Below are 24,199 nucleotides of genomic sequence, written 5' to 3'. Positions count from 1 at the left end.
CCACTGAACCCTACCCGATTTGGCACTTGCTTGTCTTTATCATGAGGCCTGCCTTGCGCAGAGCCGCCAACACTTCCAAAAGGTGCCGCAAGTGTTCCTTCCACGTTCCGCTGAACACTGTGATGTCGTCCAGGTAGGCGGCACTGAACGCGTCCAGTCCGGCCAATACCTGTTTGACCAACCTCTGGAAGGGGGCAGGGGTGTTTTTCATCCCGAAGGGCATGACCCGGAATTGGTAGTGCCCATCTGGGGTTGAAAACGCTGACCTCTCTTTGGCCCCTTCGGTTAAGGCAATCTGCCAGTACCCAGACGTTAAATCAAACGTACTGAGATACCGAGCAGCTCCCAACCGATCGATGAGCTCATCAGCTCTGGGGATGGGGTGCGTGTCAGTCTTCGTGACCGAATTGAGTCCTCGATAGTCCACACAGAACCGGAGTTCGGGTGTGGCTCCCGGCATCACAGCCTTCGGGACCAAGACCACTGGGCTGGCCCAAGGACTGCTGGAGGACTCAATCACCCCAAGAGCAAACATCTTTGAGACTTCCTCCTTGATGCAAGCTTGTCAGTCACGCAGTAAGCCTTATGCTTCACCGGTAAGCTGTCTCTCGTGTCCACATCATGGACGCACCAATCTGTGACACCAGGAACCAGGGAGAACAAGTCAGAGAATTGCCCCAGCAGCTGGCGGCAATCACTCTGCTGCTCAGGGGTTAGGGAGGGTGAGAGGTTAACTCCATCCACTGACCCATCTCGCTCGGAGGCCACCAAGAGGTCCGGAAGAGGCTTGGTCTCCTCCCCCATCCCATCATCGGTTGCCAACAGCATGCCCTCTTCGGACCTCTCCAAGTGGGGCTTAAGGCAGTTAACATGTAGGACCCTCAAAGGGTTCCTGGGAGTTTGCAAGTTCACCAGGTAGGTGACAGGACTCTTGCGCTCCACAACCTCAAATGGACCCGTCCACTTATCCTGAAGTGCACAGGGCTCACTGGGGCCAAGACCCACACCTTTTGTCCAGGCTGAAGCTCTACCAGAGTGGCATTCTGGTCATACCACCACTTCATCTCCTCTTGGCTGGCTTCCAGGTTTGCCTCAGCAAGTTGCCTGAATCGCCTGGTCTGGTTTCGGAAGGCCAGCATGTAGCTATATACATTCTGGGGAGGTCTCCTGGGAGATTTCTCCCAGCCTTCCCTAACCAGACTCAGAGGTCCTCGCACCGGGTGACCGTACAGAAGCTCGAAGGGACTGAACCCGAGCGACTTCTGTGACACCTCTCGGTACGCAAACAGTAGACATGGTAAGAGGACGTCCCACTTACGCCTCATTGGTCCTTCTAGGCCCATAATCATGCCTTTCAGGGTTCGGTTGAATCTCTCAACCAACCCGTTTCCTTGGGGGTGGTAAGGGGTGGTGTACTTGTACGTTACACCACACTCTTGCCAAAGGTACTTCATATATTTCGATATGAAGTTTGTGCCCCTGTCAAACACTACCTCTAGAGGGAATCCTACTCGAGAGAAAATTCCCATCAGTGCTCGTCCCACCACGGGGGCCGTCACTGTCCTCAGAGGGATGGCTTCAGGGTACCGGGTGGCATGGTCCACCAAGACCAGGATAAACCTGTTGCCCATGGCTGTCTTGGGGTCCAGAGGCCCCACAATGTCAATTCCCACTCGCTGGAATGGGGTACTGATGACGGGGAAAGGTTGGAGGGGAGCCTTGTTCTTCCCTCCATACTTACCACTTGCCTGGCAAGTCTGGCAAGTTCTGCAGTGAGCATCTGAGCTCCGGTGCATCTGGGGCCAGTAAAAGTGGGTGACAAGCCTGTCATAGGTCTTGTCCATCCCCAGATGTCCTGCTAAAGGCAAATCATGAGCCAAACCCAGTAGGAAGGCCCTTAACTTCTGGGGTACCACCAGCACACAGGCTGACCTAGGTTCAGCAGCCTTAGGCTCTGAATACAGGAGATCGTTCACCCAGTAGACCAAGTGTTTTCCGGGCCGAACGCCATTGGCCTGGTCTGCAGCCTGCTGCCGCATACCCGCGAGAGAAGGGCACGTTTTCTGCTCCTCACAGAATTCCTCCCTGGAGGGACCCCCTTCTTGCTGCCAATGGGTCAGCTCAGGCAAGTCTCCCAGTTCGGCAATCTGTTCCCCGGCAGGCTCCGGGGCATCCCCCTTGAGGTCTGCCTCCTCCTGGGCCGTGGGAACTTCTGCCCCTGTGCCTCCTCTATAAGGCCGGTTCCTGGGCCTCTCCCTCAGGCTCCGGGACCTCTTCAACAACCCTACTGGCTGCCATGGACCTCGTGGTCAAGCACGCCCAGTCGGGTAGACCCACCATCCGCAGATGGGTCTTTTTCTCCACCCTTTCCCAAGGGGAGTTCTCCAAATCGTTCCCTAGCAGACAATCTACAGGCATGGAGGTCCTCACAACAACTTGAAGAGTACCTGAGACCCCCCCCACTCAAAGGGAACCTGAGCCATCGGACACTGGCTCTCAGAATTGTCAGCATTAACAACTTTGCAGTAGGCGCGCAGTACTACCTGCTCTTGAGATACCAGGTGCTGCCTCACTGCAGTCACGCTGGCTCCTGTATCTCGAAGAGCCTCCGCTTTCTTACCATTGATGGTCACTACCTGCCCTTATTTCTTAGTGTTACTGGGTAGGTCGTTCTCCTGGACCATCTCGCTGTCTCCTAGCGAGACTAGGGTCATCTGGATGGGATCTCCACCCATTGGGAATGCTACTTCCTCCCCCAAATTAACATTAGCTAGTTGCCGGGGTGGAGCGCCAGTAGGTGCGGGTTTTGCAAACAAGTGACACTTAGGGTCAGAGGCAACATGACCCAGGTCCCCACACCTAAAGCAGGTGATGGGCCCCTTTGGAACAGGTTTACCTGTTGGGGCCCCGGTTGATTTCGGGGGTGGAGGAGGCTGAGAACCTTTCCCTTCGTTCCATTGGGGATTACTTTGGGGGCTTTGTGGAACCCTTTCTGTTTTCCCTTGTCCCCCCCACTCTTCTGCTGGGGACCCTGCCCACCTTTGGCTGAGTCTCCCACTGGACCTTTGTGGACCCTGGTGCTGAACCAGTGGTCAACTTCCTCAGCAAGCTTCCTCGGGTTGGACAGCTTGCTATCGATCAGGTGCTGACATAACTCAGGGAAACAATTATCCGACAAGTGCTCCCATGCGATTAAATCAAACAGCCCTTGAAAATCATTTACCTTACTGCCCTTCACCCAACCATCCAGCGCTCTGCAGAAAAAGGTCACATACTCCACATACGTACCCCCTTGAATCTTCACACACTTTCTAAACCGTTGCCGGTACATTTCAGGCGTTAACCCAAACCGATTCATCAGGGCATCTTTCATGTGTGGGTAGGAGACTGACTCTCAGGAGGAAGATCTAGCAGGGTATCCCGCCCCTCAGTCAGGAACCGTCCCCACAACCCCGCTCCCCAATCCTTCTCAGGGACCCAGTGGGAAGACATGGCTACCTCGTAGGCTCGGAACCACTGCCCTCTGTCATCTCCTTTGAAATACTCTTTCACCACATCCTTCGGTACGTAGACCCATGACTCTACCTGGGCTGGCGTTGTGCTGCCACCAGGAGCTGTGTCCAAGCTCTTTGCTTTCAGCTCCAATTCTTTTAGGCGTATCTCGTACTCCAGCTGGAGCCTTTTTTCCTCCATGGCCATCTGACCTTTCAATCTCGCCATCTCCACTTCATGCGCTCTGGTTGCGGCCCTGTCTGCCAGCTCGTCGGCCGACGGACCTCCCAGGCCTCCGATGAGGCTATCGGGCGGATCGATGACCACCTGATTTTCGGGCTCTCTGGACTCTTTCCAGGCTCTCAGTGCCATGATGCGCTGGGTTCGAGTTCTGCAGTTGGCTAGCGAAACTCAGAACTTTTCGCACAGGACTCTCAAGTGCTCGGCTTTGCACTTTTCCAGCCCGTCCCAGTCAACATCGTCGATTCCAGAGATAACAGAGAGTTCTCTTGAGGGAAGTGAACCAGGCATGGTTTAGGAGATTGGAGATCTCTCGGCAAGACTGTAATCTGGTCGCATTATTGGTCTGCTCTCACTACGTAGTGATCAGTAATTCACTGTATATGAATCATGAATGCAAATCCGAAATCCTCACCGCTGGTACCAATGTTAGAACCAGATGTCTGGCACAGATATGCATTTTTGACAAGCAAGGACCCTCAGCTACACGTCAGGGCAAGGGAACTACTCCTTTCAATAACCCCTGCTCACCCTCTAGGTAGTGTGGCGCGAGCAGACAAGGTTAATCCTCAGGGCGATAGTAAGTTAAGCATTCATGATCACACACAGTAAACCCACTGACCCACTACAAATGGACACCAGTCGTACGGTTGTATCAAAACTACGTATACTTTATATAAAAGATAGATTCAAGCAGGAATATCACAAGACCAGAATAACGTTTAGTAAATCGAGGTCACCAGATTACAATAGGCAAGCTTAGTCTTTCAATGTTCGTTGGTTAGCAAGGTACGATGACAGGGAAATAGGAACGTTGCGGACCCTGGATCCGATATGAACTCGAGACGGAGTTCAAGTGTTCCTTACTGGTGGAAGTCCGAGGCATTTCAGGCGCAGCTACTTGTGAGGGCGGACCCCGAACGAGGCCGACGGTTCTCCAGATGATCTCTCCGGCTCAATCTCCCTCAAAGAGCGAGGTGAAGGAGCTAGACTGTGGAGGGTTGCGGCGATCCGGGATCGGTACAGCTCACGGGGCGATGCGCCATTCAGGCCTGCGGGGCGTACTACTTCTTAGCACGCTGGGTCTGACTCGTGGATCTGTGAGGTGCGTCGAGTTCTCGGGCAGACGGGTGCAGCACCAGGCTTCCAGTACCACGGTACGGGGAGGCCTTTCTTGAGGTGCGGCACGGGCCTTGGTGTGCAGGAGCGCAAAGCGAGACAGTAGGGTACGTTACGACGTACGGACCGTCCGAGGCTGTGAGATGCTCTCCGTGCAGATTCCGGCTGGAGAAGATGAGAGGTGCGAAGCTCGCTCCGTAAGCCGCGAGGTGACAGGAGAGCAGGCGGCCCGGCACTGAAGCGGAGAGTGGCTCAGGATTGAGCGGGACTCTCTACGGCGGGGCGACCAGGCTCCGAGCTGTCACGGCCTGGGAGAAGGCGAAGGCACCTGAGTCACAACTCTGGCGAGGGAATAAGAACTGAGGCCCAACAGCAAACGGGCACAAGCAGATAGAACCCAATGGTCCTGGGGTTCCGTTCAGGGGACAAGCTCTCGATCAAGCCCTTGGAGATCGTTTCAGGCACAAGTCTACAAAGTCTTATCTGGTCCTTTCCTCTCCATTCTCAGCAAGGCACCACTGCAGGCCAGTCTTACAGGATACAGACTGGTTTCTGTCCTTCAGCTTCTCTTGGTCCTTCTAGTCAGGCAGAGGTTCGTCGTGGTCAAAACTGGATCTGATTTGTAAGGAGCGGGGCTCCTATATTTATAGTGCATTTCTTTTGTCTTTGCAGGCAAGGGGGCCTGAGCCTGGTTCAACCCGGTTCTGAAGTGCTTTGTTGACAGGGCGCTGCCGTCTTCTTTCAGGGTGCAGGGCAGAGACATCAGACGCTCCGCAGGAGGTGGTGCCAGCATTATGGTGGTGGAGCACAACCCTATTCAGAGTCAAGGACTACTCCGCCCACCCATCCTGGTGTAAGCATCTCATTCACCCTCCTGAGCACCCAACTATCCCCCGGGAATTTCCCAGCCCTGTCACTCACACAAACCCAGACAGCAGATACACATCCTGGCAGAGGTGGGCTGAACAATTAGGCGAGCAAAGGCTAACTTTCTAAAAGTAGCATTTGCAAACACAGGATATTAAAATAAACCTTACTAAAGGAAGTATTTTATTATTCCGAGTTCAGGTATACTAAACTCGACCTGCTACCGTGTTCCCTGAGCCTGCCGGGACTATAGCGTGTAATAGCTCCGACAGCTCATCTGGCCTAAGAGAACCAGTAGCCCTTCAATAGTGAAGAACGAGAGAGGCGGTAATTCACTACTAGGACATCCCACGCTCTAGGCCTGTCCTACCTTACGCTTACAATGCACCCTGCCCGTAGGCCTACCATAGGGGTGACTGATATGAAGGTGAGGGAAGGTTCTGGGACTGGCAAGTGTGGGCACTTGCACAGTCAGCGTGACAGTGCGGGACTGTGCGCGGGGTCAGCAATGGCGGACCCGATGCATATCTTACGAGGCCACTTCTGTGGGTAGCGCAACCAGCGCTGCAGGCCCACTAGCGGCATTTGTATCTACAATCCCCGGCACACCTCATGCACTTTACTGGGGACTGATAGTAAACCAAATAATCCAATCGTGGAAATCAATTGTACATACACTTTACATTGGGAGCACTTGCACTGCGGCACGGATTGGCCGTGGCGCAGTGCCCTGAGCATCAAACACCAGCAAAAACATCTGAGGCACATCAGCAAAAAGTGGAAGGGAGACTCACGCCAAGGTGCCAGGTCTAACAGTTCTGTTATTGAACAAGAACTTTTAGCTTATGTGTGTGGGCCACAAATCACTTGAGACACATCATATTGAGGAATAGATTTACCATTCATACTGATCAGAAATCCTTAACACCTATTTTGTCTCCAAAAGGGAGACGAAATTCTACGGCTCACATAGCAAGACTATGCTCCTAACTGGTAGAATACAATTTTGATATAGCTATGTCCCTGATCACAAAAATTAAGCGGCAAATTGTTTATCTAGACTACCAATTCAAACAGAAGAGGGTAAAGAGTGTGATGTTGATGAGTGTGATATAGTAGCAAGTGTTTGCCTTTTGTTTGATGGTGGGTGAAGAAGTGAATGATGAAACTATGGATTCATGAGTATGGTAAGGATAGTGAATTGAAACATGTCAAAAAATATACAGTTGAAGAGTGGCCCAAAAGTAAAAAATGTATTGGATCATGTTATTCATTTTTACAAGTGGCATCTAAATTGGCAATAAAAGGGGAGTTTGTGTTTTGTTTCGAAATGACAAGTGTGCTCCTCCTGTAAGATTGCATGAATGCTTGCTAAGATTGTGCCATAAGGGGAATACGGGAATGTCTGCCTTGAAGAGGCTGATACATAGTTACTATTGCTGGCCTGTGATGGATGCTGAAGCACACTGTGTAGGCTGTCAGTGTGAAGTGTGTGTGGCTGCTGACAAAAATTGAAAAACTCGTGTGCCTCCCATGAAAATCACCCAGTGGCCAGTGCATGGCAAAATGTGAGATTGGACACAGTAGGTCCATTTAAGAATCTGCAATGTAAATTGATGTTGTTGTCATACTGATAGACTGCCACTCTAAATGGCATGGAGTGATGTTTACTGAAAATGTGACAATCGGTGTGGTACTTGACTTTCTTATGGAAGGGTTCAGCAGGAAGGTTTTTCTGGAAAAACTGATTATAGACAACGTAGTGCAAGTTTTATCACAGGAAAGGGCCCAAGAAATGGCCAATCAACAAACACCCATAACACAGCACATATCAAAACAGCTCTGTACTACCCACCCTGTCATGGATTGGTGGAACAGTTCAATCAGTATGTGAAGGTTTGTGTTCATTTGGCCGTGGTTGGTTACCACAGCTGCTCGTGAAAGGTTATGGTCATGCAATTACATCGCACTCTGTCACACGGGTTTTTCATTTTCGTATTAATGAAAAGAAGAACCTTTCTCTTTGATTTGTCCCTGGTGGTACAAGTCTAAATTCTTGTGTGACCGCACGAGGCATGACCTTGACCATGTTAATAGAAAAGTGAATACGAAACAGTGGAATTCAAGGAAAAGGTGTAATAGACCATACAAAGCTCTTTTCCTTGTAGTGTAACTATTGGTTACTGGGGAAGGATGAGGTGGGGCAAACACATGAGTAAGGGAGAGAGTACATTTTTAAAACCAGTCAAAGTGGTAAAAATAAACAAGGGAAGTTTCAATACACAAGATGGAGCTTTAGAAGATTGTTCAAATGTAGTAATGACTTTGCGCACAAGTTTTCTCAAATTTGTGATAGTGAAATACACCACGGCCAGGATAGCGAACAGAGTGTTATTTATGCTGAACAGTCCTCCGGTTGTCACCACGGGGATGTTGCCCTGTGTAATTCTAATGCCAACGCTGTTGATCCACGCATGGAAGGGCAAACCCCCTAAGTCCCAACGATGATCTCAACCGTCAATTAAGCCTAAATATTGAGTCTGTGGCCGATACAGTAAAGATGGTTCCCAAAAACAAAATTCCCTTCAGAAAAGTGATGCATGGTGTACTTTCTATTTTTGTTTAAAAGAAGGGAGATTTGTTCCAAATAATGCATGTTGCAGTAAATGCTACGTTAAGTCCTGTACTATTGTTCCCCCTTTCTTTTTCCCTTTCCCCTCTATGTTCCTTTCCCTCCCCTTCTCTTCCTCCTTCTTTGGTGGGAATCTTCACTCTTGAGGAGTCCAACGTTCTATTTTTGACAGTTGGATTATTCTGTGAGGATGGGGAGGAGAGATGACACAGAAATAAAGAGTTCTTCTACACACACTTTTTACCTATTTGGATTTCTTCTTCCTACACTGTTACAGCAGGTTCTTGTACTGCAGTAGACCTACCCACTTTAGGTTGTGGCTTCCAACACACATTTTTCCTGCAAAGTACTGCCTTGTGAGGCCTTGCTCAATAGAGATGCTGTATTACCAGACAGTATTAGGAATACTGGGTGAGATGGTAGAGTACCATTGGTCATTAGAGGCTAAGCACAGGACCAGAGGGCAAAGTTCGAAAATCTCCGTAGGAATGGGGGCGAATTTGCAGGATGGAAATGCAATGAGGGTCAAGACACTCACAAAGCAAGTTGCAGCTGGGTCTGTTGTAGGAAAGAATAAGTGACATGAAGCAACGATGATAAAAAGAGCAGAGATCACCAGGGGCGAGAGATTAACCAGTAATATCCAGAAATTCCTCTGACACATTGCCCCATAAGCCATCTTATTGTAAAATCAATGTAATTGGTTTCTACTAGAGCCTTAAAAAGGAGAAGCTCCAGTATTGTTTGACCTAATTTATTTGTGGGTATTTAAAGAAGCTTTATTTGTGGGAAATGGTTTGGACCAAACTCTGAAAGTACCTGGAGTCTGTGACCTGGAGAAGCGGAACCTGTACCTTCTGTTGAGATGAATTTAAGTAACTCTATGACCAGCATGTCCAGAAGAAGGTCAAGTTGACTCCCGCCAATGTGGAGGAAACTGAGCTACCTGGGAAACCACGAGGTACTCCCAATCCAGCTAGTCAGAAGAATCTTGGTTACCACAGGTCAAGAATATGAGGAGAATTATTCCAGGATGGAGAATGCGATGTCCACCCCAGTACGGTCGTGGACCCCAGAACAGCCAGTATCGTCCCAGAGGCAAACAGAGATTTGCTCTCTTCTCCCCCGGTCTTGTCATTTACTTCCACCTGGAGAAAGCCTTGTCTACCCAACTTGCTTGCCTTAACCCTTGGAAAGCCATGTGCAAAAAGGCAGCAACATGGTATCACATTGGATAGCAATAGCACCCGAAGATCTGGAGCACCAGTGATAACTGACAGCACCAGCCATGAATACTGTTCCCTAAGCACATGCCACCCCAGGACTCACCCAAACATACTCAGATAGACACTGTGAGACACTGTCAATGGTGAATAGTGGCGGTAGCTGGCACTATTTAGTAGTGTGAGGACCTGACACAGGTCAAAAAAATGAGGAGGCTGCACTGTTGTGTAGGAATTCAGGTCCCTCCCAGTGGCTCCTAATCCAGAACCTTTCAGGAACACTTCACCAAAAGTTGAATACAACTCCTAAAAGTAATTTTGTTCGCTGTTGGTGCTATACAACAAAGAAACTCGCTGACAATCATTTTTGGTTTGAGCCACACTTCAGCTAAAAATAAAAAAAAGCACTTTAAAAAAAAACCATTTAAAAAAAGTTTTATGGATTCTGGAGGCCATCTCTGTGTTTGTGAGACTAACAACCCTTGGGAATCGTCTCTGTTGCCCATATACGGCATACATCCTTTGTGGCACAGCCGCCTTTTCAACAACAGAGTGGCTTATTACCTACTCGAAAAGCCTTTTGAGTGTGTTGTATTTGTCATTTCGGATACAAATCAATAGATTTAGCAACAAAGTCTGTGCAATTCTCTGTGGGCTGAAATCCTAATATTCTTGCACAATAATGTATGGCAGCGCAGTGAAGCCTCCATAGTTCATTTAAGGCATTCTAGCAAGTTCATTGAACATTGTTTTAATCACATCACATACTTAGATATATATGAATCAGGACCTCAAGGAATTAGTGCTGTTTAACAAGTTAAACTCGCATAAGGGATCCACATTCATTATTACAAACAATGGGTTAGATCAATACTCATGGTGACCTACCAGTGGTCAGGAATCCCAGAGAAGGTGTTGAAGAAGGACTGGTTGTTTTCACTGGACTGGTGGCAGTGACAGAAATAGTGCTCATGGTTGAGTTAGTAGCTGTGTATGCCATGGTACTTGTGGCTTTTAGCAGTGGTGTGGTAGAAGGGATTGTAAATGGAATGACAGTAAAGGTGGTGCTGGTTGACATAGGAGTGCTTGTGGAAGGAGTAATACTTGAAGTGGATACAATGGCTGCTGTAGGTGTGGTACTTGAGTGAGGAATGATGCTTGCAGTAGGTGAAACGGTTGTGTAATGTGTAGTTGTGGCATTTGTGTCCACTGTGGCATTTGTGGAGTTTGTAGCTAGAGTGGTTGGGTAAGTTAGGGTACTAGAAGTGGATGTGTCAGGAATAGCATCAGACGTGCTTGTTGTGGGTCTGTAAGAAGGTGTAATTGTGAAAGTTGTGTAAGGAGTCATCATTTTGTGAGTTGTGGCATCGATGGTGGATGTTTGAAAACTGTTTTTTATGCTTGTTGTGTCAGGGACGACGCCTGTAGAAAATGTATTAGTTGTTTGAAGAATAGGAGTGGTGATTGTATAGGTAATGTGTCTTGTGGTAATTGTATCAGGAGAGGAACCTGTGATGATTGTGACAGGAGTGATGCGTGTGTTGGCTGTTTCTGGAGACCCACTTGTGATGTGTGAGCTGGGATTGTCACTTGTGACAATTGTGCTATGTGTGCCACTAGTGCTGATTGTTTTAGGCACTGTAGTTGTTTCTGGAGTGGTTCTTGTGGTAGCTGTTCGAAGAGCAGCACTTGTAATGATTGAGTCAGGAGTAGCACTTGAAACAAGAGTGCCACTAGTGACAACTGTGTCACTAGTAGCATTTGTGATCATTGAGTGAGGAGTGGCACTTGTGTTTACTATGTCAAGCGTGGTAATTGTGATTGTGTTGGTCATGTCATTTGCAATACTCGTGTCTGGAATGCTACTTTGGCTGCTTGTGTCTGGAATAGTACTCATGACAACTGTACCCGGAGCAGCACTTATGGAAATCGTACCCAAAGAGACACTTGTGTCAGTTGTGCCAGGTGTGGAACTTGCTGTAATTTTGTCAGAAGTGGTGTTTGTAGTGGTTATTTCTGATGTGCCACTTGTTACAGCGGTGTCATTAAAATCACTTGTGATGGTTACATCAGAAGGGGTAGTTGTGCCACGAGTGGTGTGTTTGGTTACAGTTTCAAGAGGACTTGAGACAAGTGTGCTATTAGTGGGACTTGTGACAAAAGTGTTGTTAGTGAACGTTGTGTCTCTAGTAGAACTTGTGATGATTGAGCCTGGAATGGCACTTGTGACCACTGTGTTATTAGCAGTACCTGTGATGAGTGCGTTAGATGTGGCTGTTGTGTCAGGCGTTTTGTGCGAGGTGGTTGTTCCAAGAGAACTACTGGTAATGAGTGAGATGGGAGAGTCAGAAGTGGTGCTTGTTACAAGACCTATACTTGTGACAACTGTGTCATTTGTGATACTAGTGAAAATAGCATCAGGCGTAGCAGTTGTGTCCGCAATGGTATGTGTGGTGGTTGCCTCAAGAGTGACACTTGTGATAACTGCATCAGGGGTGGCACTTTTGGACATTGAGCTAGTCCTGTCATTTCTGGTGGTTATTTCTGGAGAGCCACTAGTGATGAATGAACCAGGAATACCACTTGTGCCAACTGTGTCATTAATGGGACTTGTGTTGATTGCGTTCGAAGAGGCTGTTGTCTCAGGAGTGGTATGTGTGGTGGTTGTACCAAGAGTGCCACTTGTAATAACTGAGTCAGAAGTGACACTTGTGGGAAGAGTGCCATTTGTGGCAACTGTGCCATTAGTGGAATGTGTGATGATTGTGCCTAGACCAGCACTGGTGTGCATTGAATCAGGTGTATTGCTAGTGGTGAATGTATTAGGAGTCATACTTGATGTGATTGCGTCTGAAAACGTGCTGATAGTAGTTGTTGGTAGAGTGCCACTTGTGACGATTGATCCAGGAATGTCACTTGTAACCACTGTATGCTGAGCAGAAATTATGATGGTTGCACCAGAAGTCGCAGTTGTGTCAGGAGTGATACGTGTGGTGGATGTTCCAATGCTGTCACTTGTAATTATTGAATCAGGAGTGGGTTTTGAGACAAGAGTGTCACTTGTGACAACTGTGTCACTTGTGTCACTTGTGATTATTGAGTTAGGAGTGACACTTGTGCTTACTATATCAAGCGTGGTAATTGTGATTGTGTTGGTCATGTCATTTGCAATACTCGTGTCTGGAATGCTACTTTGGCTGCTTGTGTCTGGAATAGTACTCATGACAACTGTACCCGGAGCAGCACTTATTGGAATCGTACCCAAAGAGACACTCGTGTCAGTTGTGCCAGGTGTGGAACTTGCTGTAATTTTGTCAGAAGTGGTGTTTGTAGTGGTTATTTCTGATGTGCCACTTGTTACAGCTGTGTCATTAAAATCACTTGTGATGGTTACATCAGAAGGGGCAGTTGTGCCACGAGTGGTGATTTTGGTCACAGGTTCAAGAGGACTTGAGACAAGTGTGCTATTAGTGGCACTTGTGACAAGAGTGCTGTTAGTGAACGTTGTGTCAGTAGTAGAACTTGTGATGATTGAGCCTGGAATGGCACTTGTGACCACTGTGTTATTAGCAGTACCTGTGATGAGTGCGTTAGATGTGGCTGTTGTGTCAGGCGTTTTGTGAGAGGTGGTTGTTCCAAGAGAGCTACTGGTAATGAGTGAGATGGGAGAGTCAGAAGTGGTGCTTGGTACAAGACCTATACTTGTGACAACTGTGTCATTTGTGATACTAGTGAAAATAGCATCAGGCGTGGCAGTTGTGTCCGCAATGGTATGTGTGGTGGTTGCCCCAGGAGTGACACTTGTGATGACTGCATCAGGGGTGGAACTTTTGGAAATTGAACTAGTCCTGTCATTTGTGGTGGTTATTTCTGGAGAGCCACTAGTGATGAATGAACCAGGAATTGCACTTGTGCCAACTGTGTCATTAAAGGGACTTGTGTTGATTGCGTTAGAAGAGTCTGTTGTCTCAGGAGTGGTGTGTGTGGTGGTTGTTTCAAGAGTGCCACTTGTAATAACTGAGTCAGAAGTGACACTTGTGGGAAGAGTGCCATTTGTGGCAACTGTGCCATTAGTGGAATGCGTGATGGTTGTGCCTAGACCAGCACTGGTGTGCATTAAATCAGGTGTATTGCTAGTGGTGAATGTATTAGGAGTCATACTTGATGTGATTGCGTCTGAAAACGTGCTGATAGTAGTTGTTGGTAGAGTGCCACTTGTGACGATTGATCCAGGAATGTCACTTGTAACCTCTGTATGCTGAGCAGAACTTATGATGGTTGCACCAGAAGTCGCAGTTGTGTCAGGAGTGATACGTGTGGTGGATGTTCCAATGCTGTCACTTGTAATTATTGAATCAGGAGTGGGTTTTGAGACAAGAGTGTCACTTGTGACAACTGTGTCACTTGTGTCACTTGTGATTATTGAGTTAGGAGTGACACTTGTGCTTACTATATCAAGCGTGGTAATTGTGATTGTGTTGGTCATGTCATTTGCAATACTCGTGTCTGGAATGCTACTTTGGCTGCTTGTGTCTGGAATAGTACTAATGACAACTGTACCTGGAGCAGCACTTATGGGAATCGTACCCAAAGACACACTTGTGTCAGTTGTGCCAGGTGTGGAACTTGCTGTAATTTTGTCAGAAGTGGTGTTTGTAGTGGTTATTTCTGATGTGCCACTTGTTACAGCTGTGTCATTAAAATCACTTGTGATGGTTACATCAGAAGGGGCAGTTGTGCCACGAGTGGCGTGTTTGGTCACAGTTTCAAGAGGACTTGAGACAAGTGTGCTATTAATGGCACTTGTGACAAGAGTGCTGTTAGTGAACGTTGTGCCACTATTAGAACTTGTGATGATTGAGCCTGGAATGGCACTTGTGACCACTGTGTTATTAGCATTACCTGTGATGAGTGCGTTAGATGTGGCTGTTGTGTCAGGCGTTTTGTGCGAGGTGGTTGTTCCAAGAGAACTACTGGTAATGAGTGAGATGGGAGAGTCAGAAGTGGTGCTTGTTACAAGACCTATACTTGTGACAACTGTGTCATTTGTGATACTAGTGAAAATAGCATCAGGCGTAGCAGTGGTGTCCGCAATGGTATGTGTGGTGGTTGCCCCAAGAGTGACACTTGTGATAACTGCATCAGGGGTGGCACTTTTGGACATTGAGCTAGTCCTGTCATTTCTGGTGGTTATTTCTGGAGAGCCACTAGTGATGAATGAACCAGGAATTGCACTTGTGCCAACTGTGTCATTAATGGGGCTTGTGTTGATTGCGTTCGAAGAGGCTGTTGTCTCAGGAGTGGTATCTGTGGTGGTTGTACCAAGAGTGCCACTTGTAATAACTGAGTCAGAAGTGACACTTGTGGGAAGAGTGCCATTTGTGGCAACTGTGCCATTAGTGGAATGTGTGATGGTTGTGCCTAGACCAGCACTGGTGTGCATTGAATCAGGTGTATTGCTAGTGGTGAATGTATTAGGAGTCATACTTGATGTGATTGTGTCTGAAAACGTGCTGATAGTAGTTGTTGGTAGAGTGCCACTTGTGACGATTGATCCAGGAATGGCACTTGTAACCACTGTATGCTGAGCAGAAATTATGATGGTTGCACCAGAAGTCGCAGTTGTGTCAGGAGTGATACGTGTGGTGGATGTTCCAATGTTGTCACTTGTAATTATTGAATCAGGAGTGGGTTGTGAGACAAGAGTGTCACTTGTGACAACTGTGTCACTTGTGTCACTTGTGAATATTGAGTTAGGAGTGACACTTGTGCTTACTATATCAAGCGTGGTAATTGTGATTGTGTTGGTCATGTCATTTGCAATACTCGTGTCTGGAATGCTACTTTGGCTGCTTGTGTCTGGAATAGTACTAATGACAACTGTACCCGGAGCAGCACTTATGGGAATCGTACCCAAAGAGACACTTGTGTCAGTTGTGCCAGGTGTGGAACTTGCTGTAATTTTGTCAGAAGTGGTGTTTGTAGTGGTTATTTCTGATGTGCCACTTGTTACAGCGGTGTCATTAAAATCACTTGTGATGGTTACATCAGAAGGGGCAGTTGTGCCACGAGTGGTGTGTTTGGTCACAGGTTCAAGAGGACTTGAGACAAGTGTGCTATTAGTGGCACTTGTGACAAGAGTGCTGTTAGTGAATGTTGTGTCACTAATAGAACTTGTGATGATTGAGCCTGGAATGGCACTTGTGACCACTGTGTTATTAGAAGTACCTGTGATGAGTGCGTTAGATGTGGCTGTTGTGTCAGGCGTTTTGTGCGAGGTGGTTGTTCCAAGAGAGCTACTGGTAATGAGTGAGATGGGAGAGTCTGAAGTAGTGCTTGTTACAAGAGCGATACTTGTGACAACTGTGTCATTTGTAATACTAGTGAAAATAGCATCAGGCGTGGCAGTTGTGTCCGCAATGGTATGTGTGGTGGTTGCCTCAAGAGTGACACTTGTGATAACTGCATCAGGGGTGGAACTTTTGGAAATTGAGCTAGTCCTGTCATTTGTGGTGGTTATTTCTGGAGAGCCACTAGTGATGAATGAACCAGGAATTGCACTTGTGCCAACTGTGTCATTAAAGGGACTTGTGTTGATTGCGTTAGAAGAGGCTGTTGTCTCAGGAGTGGTGTGTGTGGTGGTTGTTTCAAGAGTGCCACTTGTAATAAGTGAGTCAGAAGTTACACTTGTGGTAAGAGTGCCATTTGTGACACTTGTGCCATTAGTGGGATGTGTGATGGTCGTGCCTAGACCAGCACTGGTGTGCATTGAATCAGGTGTATTGTTAGTGGTGAATGTATTAGGAGTCCTACTTGATGTGATTGCGTCTGAAAACGTGCTGATAGTAGTTGTGTGTAGCGTGCCACTTGTTACGATTGATCCAGGAATGGCACTTGTAACCACTGTATGCTCAGCAGAACTTGTGATGGTTGCACCAGAAGTCGCAGTTGTGTCAGGAGTGATATGTGTGGTGGCTGTTCGTAGAGCACTACTTGTAAATATTGGGTCAGGAACGGGATTTGAGACAAGAGTGCCACTTGTAACAATTGTTGCATTAGTGGCACTTGTGAGAATAGTGCCATTAGTGAAAATAGTGTCAATAGTGGCACTTGTGATGACTGAGCGAGGAATTTCACTTGTGGCCACTGTGTTATTAACGGTATTTGTATTGATTGCATCAGAAGTGGCAGTTGTGTCAGGAGTGGTGTGTGTGAAGGTTGTTCCAGGAGTGCCACTTGTAATAAGTGAATAAGAAGTGGCACTTGTGGCAAGAGTGGCATTAGTGAGAATCGTATCATTTGAGGAACTTGTGCCCAGAGCAAAACTTGTGTTTGTTGCATCAGGTGTAGCGGCTGTGATGCTTGTATTAGGAATCGTAGTTGATGTGATTGTGTCTACAATTGTGCTTATAGTTGTTTGCTGAATGCCACTTGTGATGATCGAGCCACTTGTGACTCCTGTGTCATTAATGAGACTTGAGTTTATTGCATTAGAAGTGGCAGCAGTGGAATGTGTGATAGTTATGCCATAAGCAGAACTTGTGATGATTGTGCCAAAAACAGCACCTGTGTTCATTGCATCAGGTGTGGCTCTTGTGGTGATTGTGTTAGTCCTGCCACTTACAGTAGGTTTGCCTGTAGTACGACTTGGGAGGCTGGTGTCTGGAATAGCACCTGAAATGGCGGTTATGCCTGGCATGGAACCTGGGGTGGCTGTGCCAGGGGGGGCATCTGTGATGAATGTTTTAGGACTGACACTTGTGCTTTTTTCAGGAGTGACAATTGTGGTGGTTGTATCAGGGGGGGCACTGTTGGTCACGGTACCAGAGGTACTTTTGTTGATTGTGGTAGGAAATCTGCCTGTGGGGATTGAATCAGAAAAAGTAATTGTGGGAATTCGTTGATGAGAGGATGTGTCATGTAAGATAGTTAAAGCAGCTGAGGGGACAGAGGTCGTTGTGAAGAAGGCACGGCTTGTGCTGCTGAGACCTGTGGCAAGAAAAAAAGCAGGAATAATTATTTAAGGGCAATTAGAGAAAGACACATATCTGCCTAAAATATGCAACTTTCAAACTTTGGTGTTCCAACTGCTTATGGCTTTTCAAACATGCATCATAACAGAGCAACCATGTGTCTTTGGTATTCCACCCTCTATCACTGCATGTCACGCCTCCACCATAGTATTCCAACACACCATTATGTTATGTTATGTTATGTTAAAATGGCTTTTGTAGAGCGTGCGGCTACTCAAAAAGAGTGTCCCGGCGCTTTTATTTAAGGTAGGCTGCAGTATACTAACATAACACATTAAAAGAGAAAGTGTCACAAACAGAAAGAAAACAACAAGCAAAAAAAGGCCTACTGGGTGAACAACCAGGTTTTGAGGTCCTTTCTAAAAGCTAGTAACCTGGTGGCTCCCCGAAGTGTAGGAGGCAGAGAGTTCCACAGCTGTGGAGCCAGTAGTCCAAAGGAGCGACCTCCCAAGCGCGCTCTCTTCACTCGCGGGACAGTCGCCAAAAACAGGGATTCTGACCTCAGAGAGCGAGCCGGTCGGTAGAAGGAAAGTCTCCTTTGGAGGTACTTTGCTCCCGTCGCATGGAGGGCCTTGTATGTCAAGGTCAAAGCCTTAAAGGCGATCCGCTTGCGGATTGGGAGCCAGTGCAGGGTCTGGAGCAAGCCCACGGCACTAGCGCGTCTGTTCAATCCAAAAATCGCTCTCGCCGCAGCATTCTGCACAACTTGGAGCCGCTGTAGCAAGTACTCTGGCAGGCCCAGGTACAGAACGTTAGAGTAATCTAACCTAGAGCCTATCAGGGCCTGCACAGTCAGCTTCCTGTGCTCCTCCGATAAGAGAGGAAGAAACCTCCGTAGCATCCTAAGGAGGCCGAAGCAAATGCCCGACACCCCCAGGATCTGGGATTTCATGGTCAACCCCTTGTCCATCTTGACCCCCAAGTTCCTAGCCATTTGGGATGAACAAGTTGGGGGGAACATATTGGTAGGCCACCAAGCCTGCCAATCTGGCTCCGTATCGCACCCAAAGAAAAGTACCTCGGACTTATCGGAATTGCACTTGAGGCTGTTCAGTTGAAACCATTGAAACACAGCCCCAAGGCAATCCCGGATACTCTCCCCATCAAAGTCTCCTCCTCTCTTGCACGAGAAGAGGAGCTGGGTGTCGTCTGCATAGGATATGATCCGGGCCAGAACGACTCCACCAACGCCGCCAAAGGGGTCATGAAGATATTAAAGAGGGTCGGGCTCAAGATAGAGCCCTGAGGGACCCCGACTCCCAGAGGCGGCATCACGGCGGAATCTGGCGAGGCCCAGACCGTTTGCCGGCGGCCAGCAAGAAAGGAGGAAAACCAGCTGAACACCGTCCCCCGTAGTCCTATCTCATAGAGTCTTGTGAGAAGACCGTCATGGGGGACGGTGTCGAAAGCCGCCGACAAATCCAGCATCACCAGCATGGCTTTGCCCCCAGTGTCCAAAACCCCTTTAATAGTTTCTGAGACCTCGAGGAGCGCAGTCTCCGTGCTGAGATTTGGGCGAAAGCCCGACTGGGTGGCATGCAGAATCTCATTCGACTCAAGAAAATTGGACAGCACCGTCTGCACGCGCTTTTCAACAATTTTCGTAAGAGCCGGCAGCAGAGAAATAGGCCGGTAGTTGACTGGGGCCTTTGGATCCAGACCAGGCTTTTTGAGCAGCGGGATGACCATTGCCTGCTTCCAAGCCTGTGGAACCACTCCCTGGCTCAGCGAGAGATTCAGTAGCGGGTTAGCCAATGGATTAACCACCTCGGCCAATTTCGCCAGAATTTTAGCAGGGCATGGGTCCAGGGGCGAGCCCGATTTCAAATTGCCCTTAAGTGCTAAAGAGGCGGGCGCAGATATAGGTGGAAATACGCCCAGCGTCAAGCCTGGCGAAGCCGGGGGCGATCGGTTGGCTTCAGAGTTAATTCGCTCCGCGGGTACAGCCGATGGAAAAGAATCCTGTATAAGTTGGATCTTGCTAGTAAAAAAACTAGCAAGATCAGCGGCCCAAGAGTCAGAGGGTCTCTCCTCAGAGATGTTGGTCCGTGGGGATATAAATTCTCTAACTATAGAGAAAATCTCCTTGCAGGAATTGGAGGCAGCTTCTATCCTCCCTGCCAGGTAGGCTTTCTTACCCAGGCGAATGTCCCGGTGATACTCCTTAACCGCGCTCTTGTAGGTCAGCTTAGCCTCCGAGTCATATTTTACCCGCCAGGCTCTTTCGGCTACCTTGCACTGCTGCCGCCTGGCCGACAGTGCTGCGGTGAACCAAGGGGCGGAGACTCGTTTGGGAGTAAGACGGGGGGCCAGTTCCGGGGCAAGGTCGTTAAGCCTGTCAGAAAGCCATGCCTGCAAGGACTCCAGATCCTTCGTCAGGTCGCCAGAGAGGGGGCAGGGATGATCCAGGGCAGCCTGAGCCAGCATCTCAGGGGTCACTCGATGGTACGCCCTATGGGTGCGACCATGCTGCTGTGGGGCGGCAACAGCCGATTTAACTGTGCCTTTGATCGAGAATTTAGGCAGCAAATGGTCTGACCATAGTACCGGGATAATCTCAAGGACCTCAAGAGGGGAGGTCGAGAAAACCTGGTCAAGAGCATTTGCAATGCAATAGGTCTCGCATTAGGAAAGTGTGAGCTATTGGTATTGTAAATGACCCTTTTTTTAATGTGTTGGATTTGAAAATATATAAATTAATAGCATTGTTATTCACAAAGCCAATAGCTTACACTTTCCTAATACAAGTCCCATTGGCTATGGCAATGCTTGTTGGTAGCAAGCAAGGACAGTGCTGTTGTGGTGCTGAGTGATGATGTGGTTGGGCTGGGTGATGTGGTGGTGTATTAGAGTGATGTGGTGGTGTCCCACAGTGATATGGTGGTGTCCCAGAGTGATGTGGCGGTGTCCCAGAGTGATGTGGTGGTGTCCCAGAGTGATGTGGTGGTGTCCCCGAGTGATGTGGTGGTGTCCCCGAGTGATGTGGTGGTGTCCCCGAGTGATGTGGTGGTGTCCCTGAGTGATGTGGTGGTGTTCCTAGAGTGATCTGGTGGTGTTTCCAGAGTGATGTGGCGGTGTCCCCGAGTAATGTGGTGGTGTCCCTGAGTGATGTGGTGGTGTCCCCGAGTGATGTGGTGGTGTCCCCGAATGATGTGGTGGTGTCCCCGAGTGATGTGGTAGTGTCCCGAGTGATCTGGTGGTGTTCCTGAGTGATGTGGTGGTGTCCCTGAGTGATGTGGTGGTGTCCCCGAGTGATGTGGTGGTGTCCCCGAGTGATGTGGTGGTGTCACCGAGTGATGTGGTGGTGTCCCTGAGTGATGTGGTGGTGCCCCTGAGTGATGTGGTGGTGTCCCTGAGTGATGTGGTGGTGTTCCTGAGTGATGGAGGGTGGAGTTGTAGTTGGAGGGTGGAGTTGGTGTTGGAGGTTGGAGTTGGAGGGTGGAGTTGGAGGGTGGAGTTGGAGGGTGGAATTGGAGGTTGGAGTTGGAGGGTGGAATTGGAGGGTGGAGTTGGAGGATGGAGTTGGAGGATGGAGTTGGAGTTGGAGTTGGAGGGTGGAGTTGGAGTTGGAGTTGGAGGGTGGAGTTGGAGGGTGGAGTTGGAGTTGGAGGATGGAGGTGGAGTTGGAGGGTGGAGGGTGGAGTTGGAGGGTGGAGTTGTAGGGTGAAGTTGGAGGGTGGAGTTGGAGGGTGGAGTTGGAGTTGGAGGGTGGAGTTGGAGGGTGGAGTTAGAGTCGGAAGTTGGAGGGTGGATTAGGAAGGGTGGAGTTGGAGGGTGGAATTGGAGGGTGGAGTTGGAGTTGGAGGGTGGAGTTGGAGGGTGGAGTTGGAGTTGGAGGGTGGAGTTGGAGTTGGAGTTGGAGGGTGGAGTTGGAGTTGGAGGATGGAGGTGGAGTTGGAGGGTGGAGGGTGGAGTTGGAGGGTGGAGTTGTAGGGTGAAGTTGGAGGGTGGAGTTGGAGTTGGAGGGTGGAGTTGGAGGGTGGAGTTAGAGTCGGAAGTTGGAGGGTGGATTAGGAAGGGTGGAGTTGGAGGGTGGAATTGGAGGGTGGAGTTGGAGTTGGAAGGTGGAGTTGGAGGGTGGAGTTGGAGTTGGAGGGTGGAGTTGGAGTTGGAGGGTGGAGTTGGATGGTGGAGTTGGAGGGTGGAGTTGGAGTTGGAGGGTGGAGTTGGAATTGGAGGGTGGAGTTGGAGTTGGAGGGTGGAGTTGGAGGGTGGGGTTGGAGGGTGGAGTTGGAGTTGGAGGGTGGTGTTGGAGAGTGGAGTTTTAGGGTGGAGTTGGAGGTTGGAGTTGGAGGGTGGAATTGGAGGGTGGAGTTGGAGGGTGGAGTTGGGGGGTGGAGTTGGAGGGTGGAGTTGGAGGGTGGAGTTGGAGTTGGAGGGTGGAGTTGGAGGGTGAAGTTGGAGGGTGAAGTTGGAGTTGGAGGGTGGAGTTGGAGGGTGGAGTTGGAGGGTGCAGGTGGAGTTGGAGGGTGGAGTTGGAGGGTGGAGTTGGAGGGTGGAGTTGGAAGGTGGAGTTGGAGGGTAGAGTTGGAGTTGGAGGGTGGTGTTGGAGGGTGGAGTTGGAGGGTGGAGTTGGAGGGTGGAATTGGAGGGTGGAGTTGGAGGGTGGAGTTGGGGGTGGAGTTGGAGGGTGGAGTTGAAGGGTGGAGTTGGAGTTGGAGGGTGGTGTTGGAGGGTGGAGTTGGAGGGTGGAGTTGGAGGGTGGAGTTGGAGGGTGGAGTTGGAGTTGGAGGGTGGAGTTGGAGGGTGGAGTTGGAGTTGGAGGGTGGAGTTGGAGTTGGAGGGTGGAGTTGGAGGGTAGAGCTGGAGGTTGGAGCTGGAGGGTGGAGCTGGAGGGTGGAGCTGAAGGGTGGAGTTGGAGGGTGGAGCTGGAGGGTGGAGTTGGAGGGTGGAGTTGGAGTTGGAGGGTGGAGTTGGAGTTGGAGGCTGGAGTTGGACAGTGGAGGCTGGAGTTGGAGGCTGGAGTTGGAGGGTGGAGTTGGGGGGTGGAATTGGAGGGTGCTTTTGGAGGGTGGAGTTGGAGGGTGGAGATGGAGGGTGGAGTTGGAGAGTGGAGTTGGAGGGTGGAGTTGGAGTTGGAGTTGGAGGTTAGAGTTGGAGTTGGAGGGTGGAGTTGGAGGGTGGAGTTGGAGTTGGAGGGTGGAGTTGGAGTTGGAGTTGGAGGGTGGAGTTGGAGGGTGGAGTTGGAGTTGGAGGATGGAGGTGGAGTTGGAGGGTGGAGGGTGGAGTTGGAGGGTGGAGTTGTAGGGTGAAGTTGGAGGGTGGAGTTGGAGTTGGAGGGTGGAGTTGGAGGGTGGAGTTAGAGTCGGAAGTTGGAGGGTGGATTAGGAAGGGTGGAGTTGGAGGGTGGAATTAGAGGGTGGAGTTGGAGTTGGAGGGTGGAGTTGGAGGGTGGAGTTGGAGTTTGAGGGTGGAGTTGGAGTTGGAGGGTGGAGTTGGATGGTGGAGTTGGAGGGTGGAGTTGGAGTTGGAGGGTGGAGTTGGAATTGGAGGGTGGAGTTGGAGTTGGAGGGTGGAGTTGGAGGGTGGAGTTGGAGTTGGAGGGTGGTGTTGGAGAGTGGAGTTTTAGGGTGGAGTTGGAGGTTGGAGTTGGAGGGTGGAATTCGAGGGTGGAGTTGGAGGGTGGAGTTGGGGGGTGGAGTTGGAGGGTGGAGTTGGAGGGTGGAGTTGGAGGGTGGAGTTGGAGTTGGAGGGTGGAGTTGGAGGGTGAAGTTGGAGGGTGAAGTTGGAGTTGGAGGGTGGAGTTGGAGGGTGGAGTTGGAGGGTGCAGGTGGAGTTGGAGGGTGGAGTTGGAGGGTGGAGTTGGAGGGTGGAGTTAGAAGGTGGAGTTGGAGGGTAGAGTTGGAGTTGGAGGGTGGTGTTGGAGGGTGGAGTTGGAGGGTGGAGTTGGAGGGTGGAATTGGAGGGTGGAGTTGGAGGGTGGAGTTGGGGGTGGAGTTGGAGGGTGGAGTTGAAGGGTGGAGTTGGAGTTGGAGGGTGGTGTTGGAGGGTGGAGTTGGAGGGTGGAGTTGGAGGGTGGAGTTGGAGGGTGGAGTTGGAGTTGGAGGGTGGAGTTGGAGGGTGGAGTTGGAGTTGGAGGGTGGAGTTGGAGTTGGAGGGTGGAGTTGGAGGGTGGAGCTGGAGGTTGGAGCTGGAGGGTGGAGCTGGAGGGTGGAGCTGAAGGGTGGAGTTGGAGGGTGGAGCTGGAGGGTGGAGTTGGAGGGTGGAGTTGGAGTTGGAGGGTGGAGTTGGAGTTGGAGGCTGGAGTTGGACAGTGGAGGCTGGAGTTGGAGGGTGGAGTTGGAGGGTGGAGTTGGGGGGTGGAATTAGAGGGTGCTTTTGGAGGGTGGAGTTGGAGGGTGGAGATGGAGGGTGGAGTTGGAGGGTGGAGTTGGAGGGTGGAGTTGGGGTTAGAGTTGGAGGTTATAGTTGGAGTTGGAGGGTGGAGTTGGAGGGTGAGGTTGGAGTTGGAGGGTGGAGTTGGAGGGTGGAGTTGGAGGGTGGAGTTGGAGTTGGAGGGTGGAGTTGTAGGGAGAGAAAGGAGTAACAGAAAGAGCGTGAGTGCGAGAGAGAGAAAGAGACGTAGAGAGAGGGGTAGGAGGAGAAAAAACATA

General features: G+C 49.6%; 1 protein-coding gene across 1 annotated transcript in view; it reads right to left on the bottom strand.

Annotated features, from left to right (window-relative positions):
• Positions 1-24,199, bottom strand: part of LOC147701678 (uncharacterized) — a 415,435-nt gene that overhangs the window by 151,379 nt on the left and 239,857 nt on the right. Inside the window, exon 3 of the mRNA XM_086930313.1 lies at positions 10,462-17,562. Coding sequence (XP_086786439.1) covers positions 10,462-17,562 — 7,101 coding nt within the window. The remainder of the gene's footprint in view (positions 1-10,461; positions 17,563-24,199) is intronic.

The sequence above is a fragment of the Lissotriton vulgaris genome, chromosome 7, assembly GCF_964263255.1.
Source record: "Lissotriton vulgaris chromosome 7, aLisVul1.2, whole genome shotgun sequence".
In the NCBI taxonomy this organism is placed as follows: domain Eukaryota; kingdom Metazoa; phylum Chordata; class Amphibia; order Caudata; family Salamandridae; genus Lissotriton; species Lissotriton vulgaris.
The sequence above is the reverse complement of the archived record's forward strand: the minus strand, read 5'-3'. Positions and strand labels throughout refer to the sequence as shown.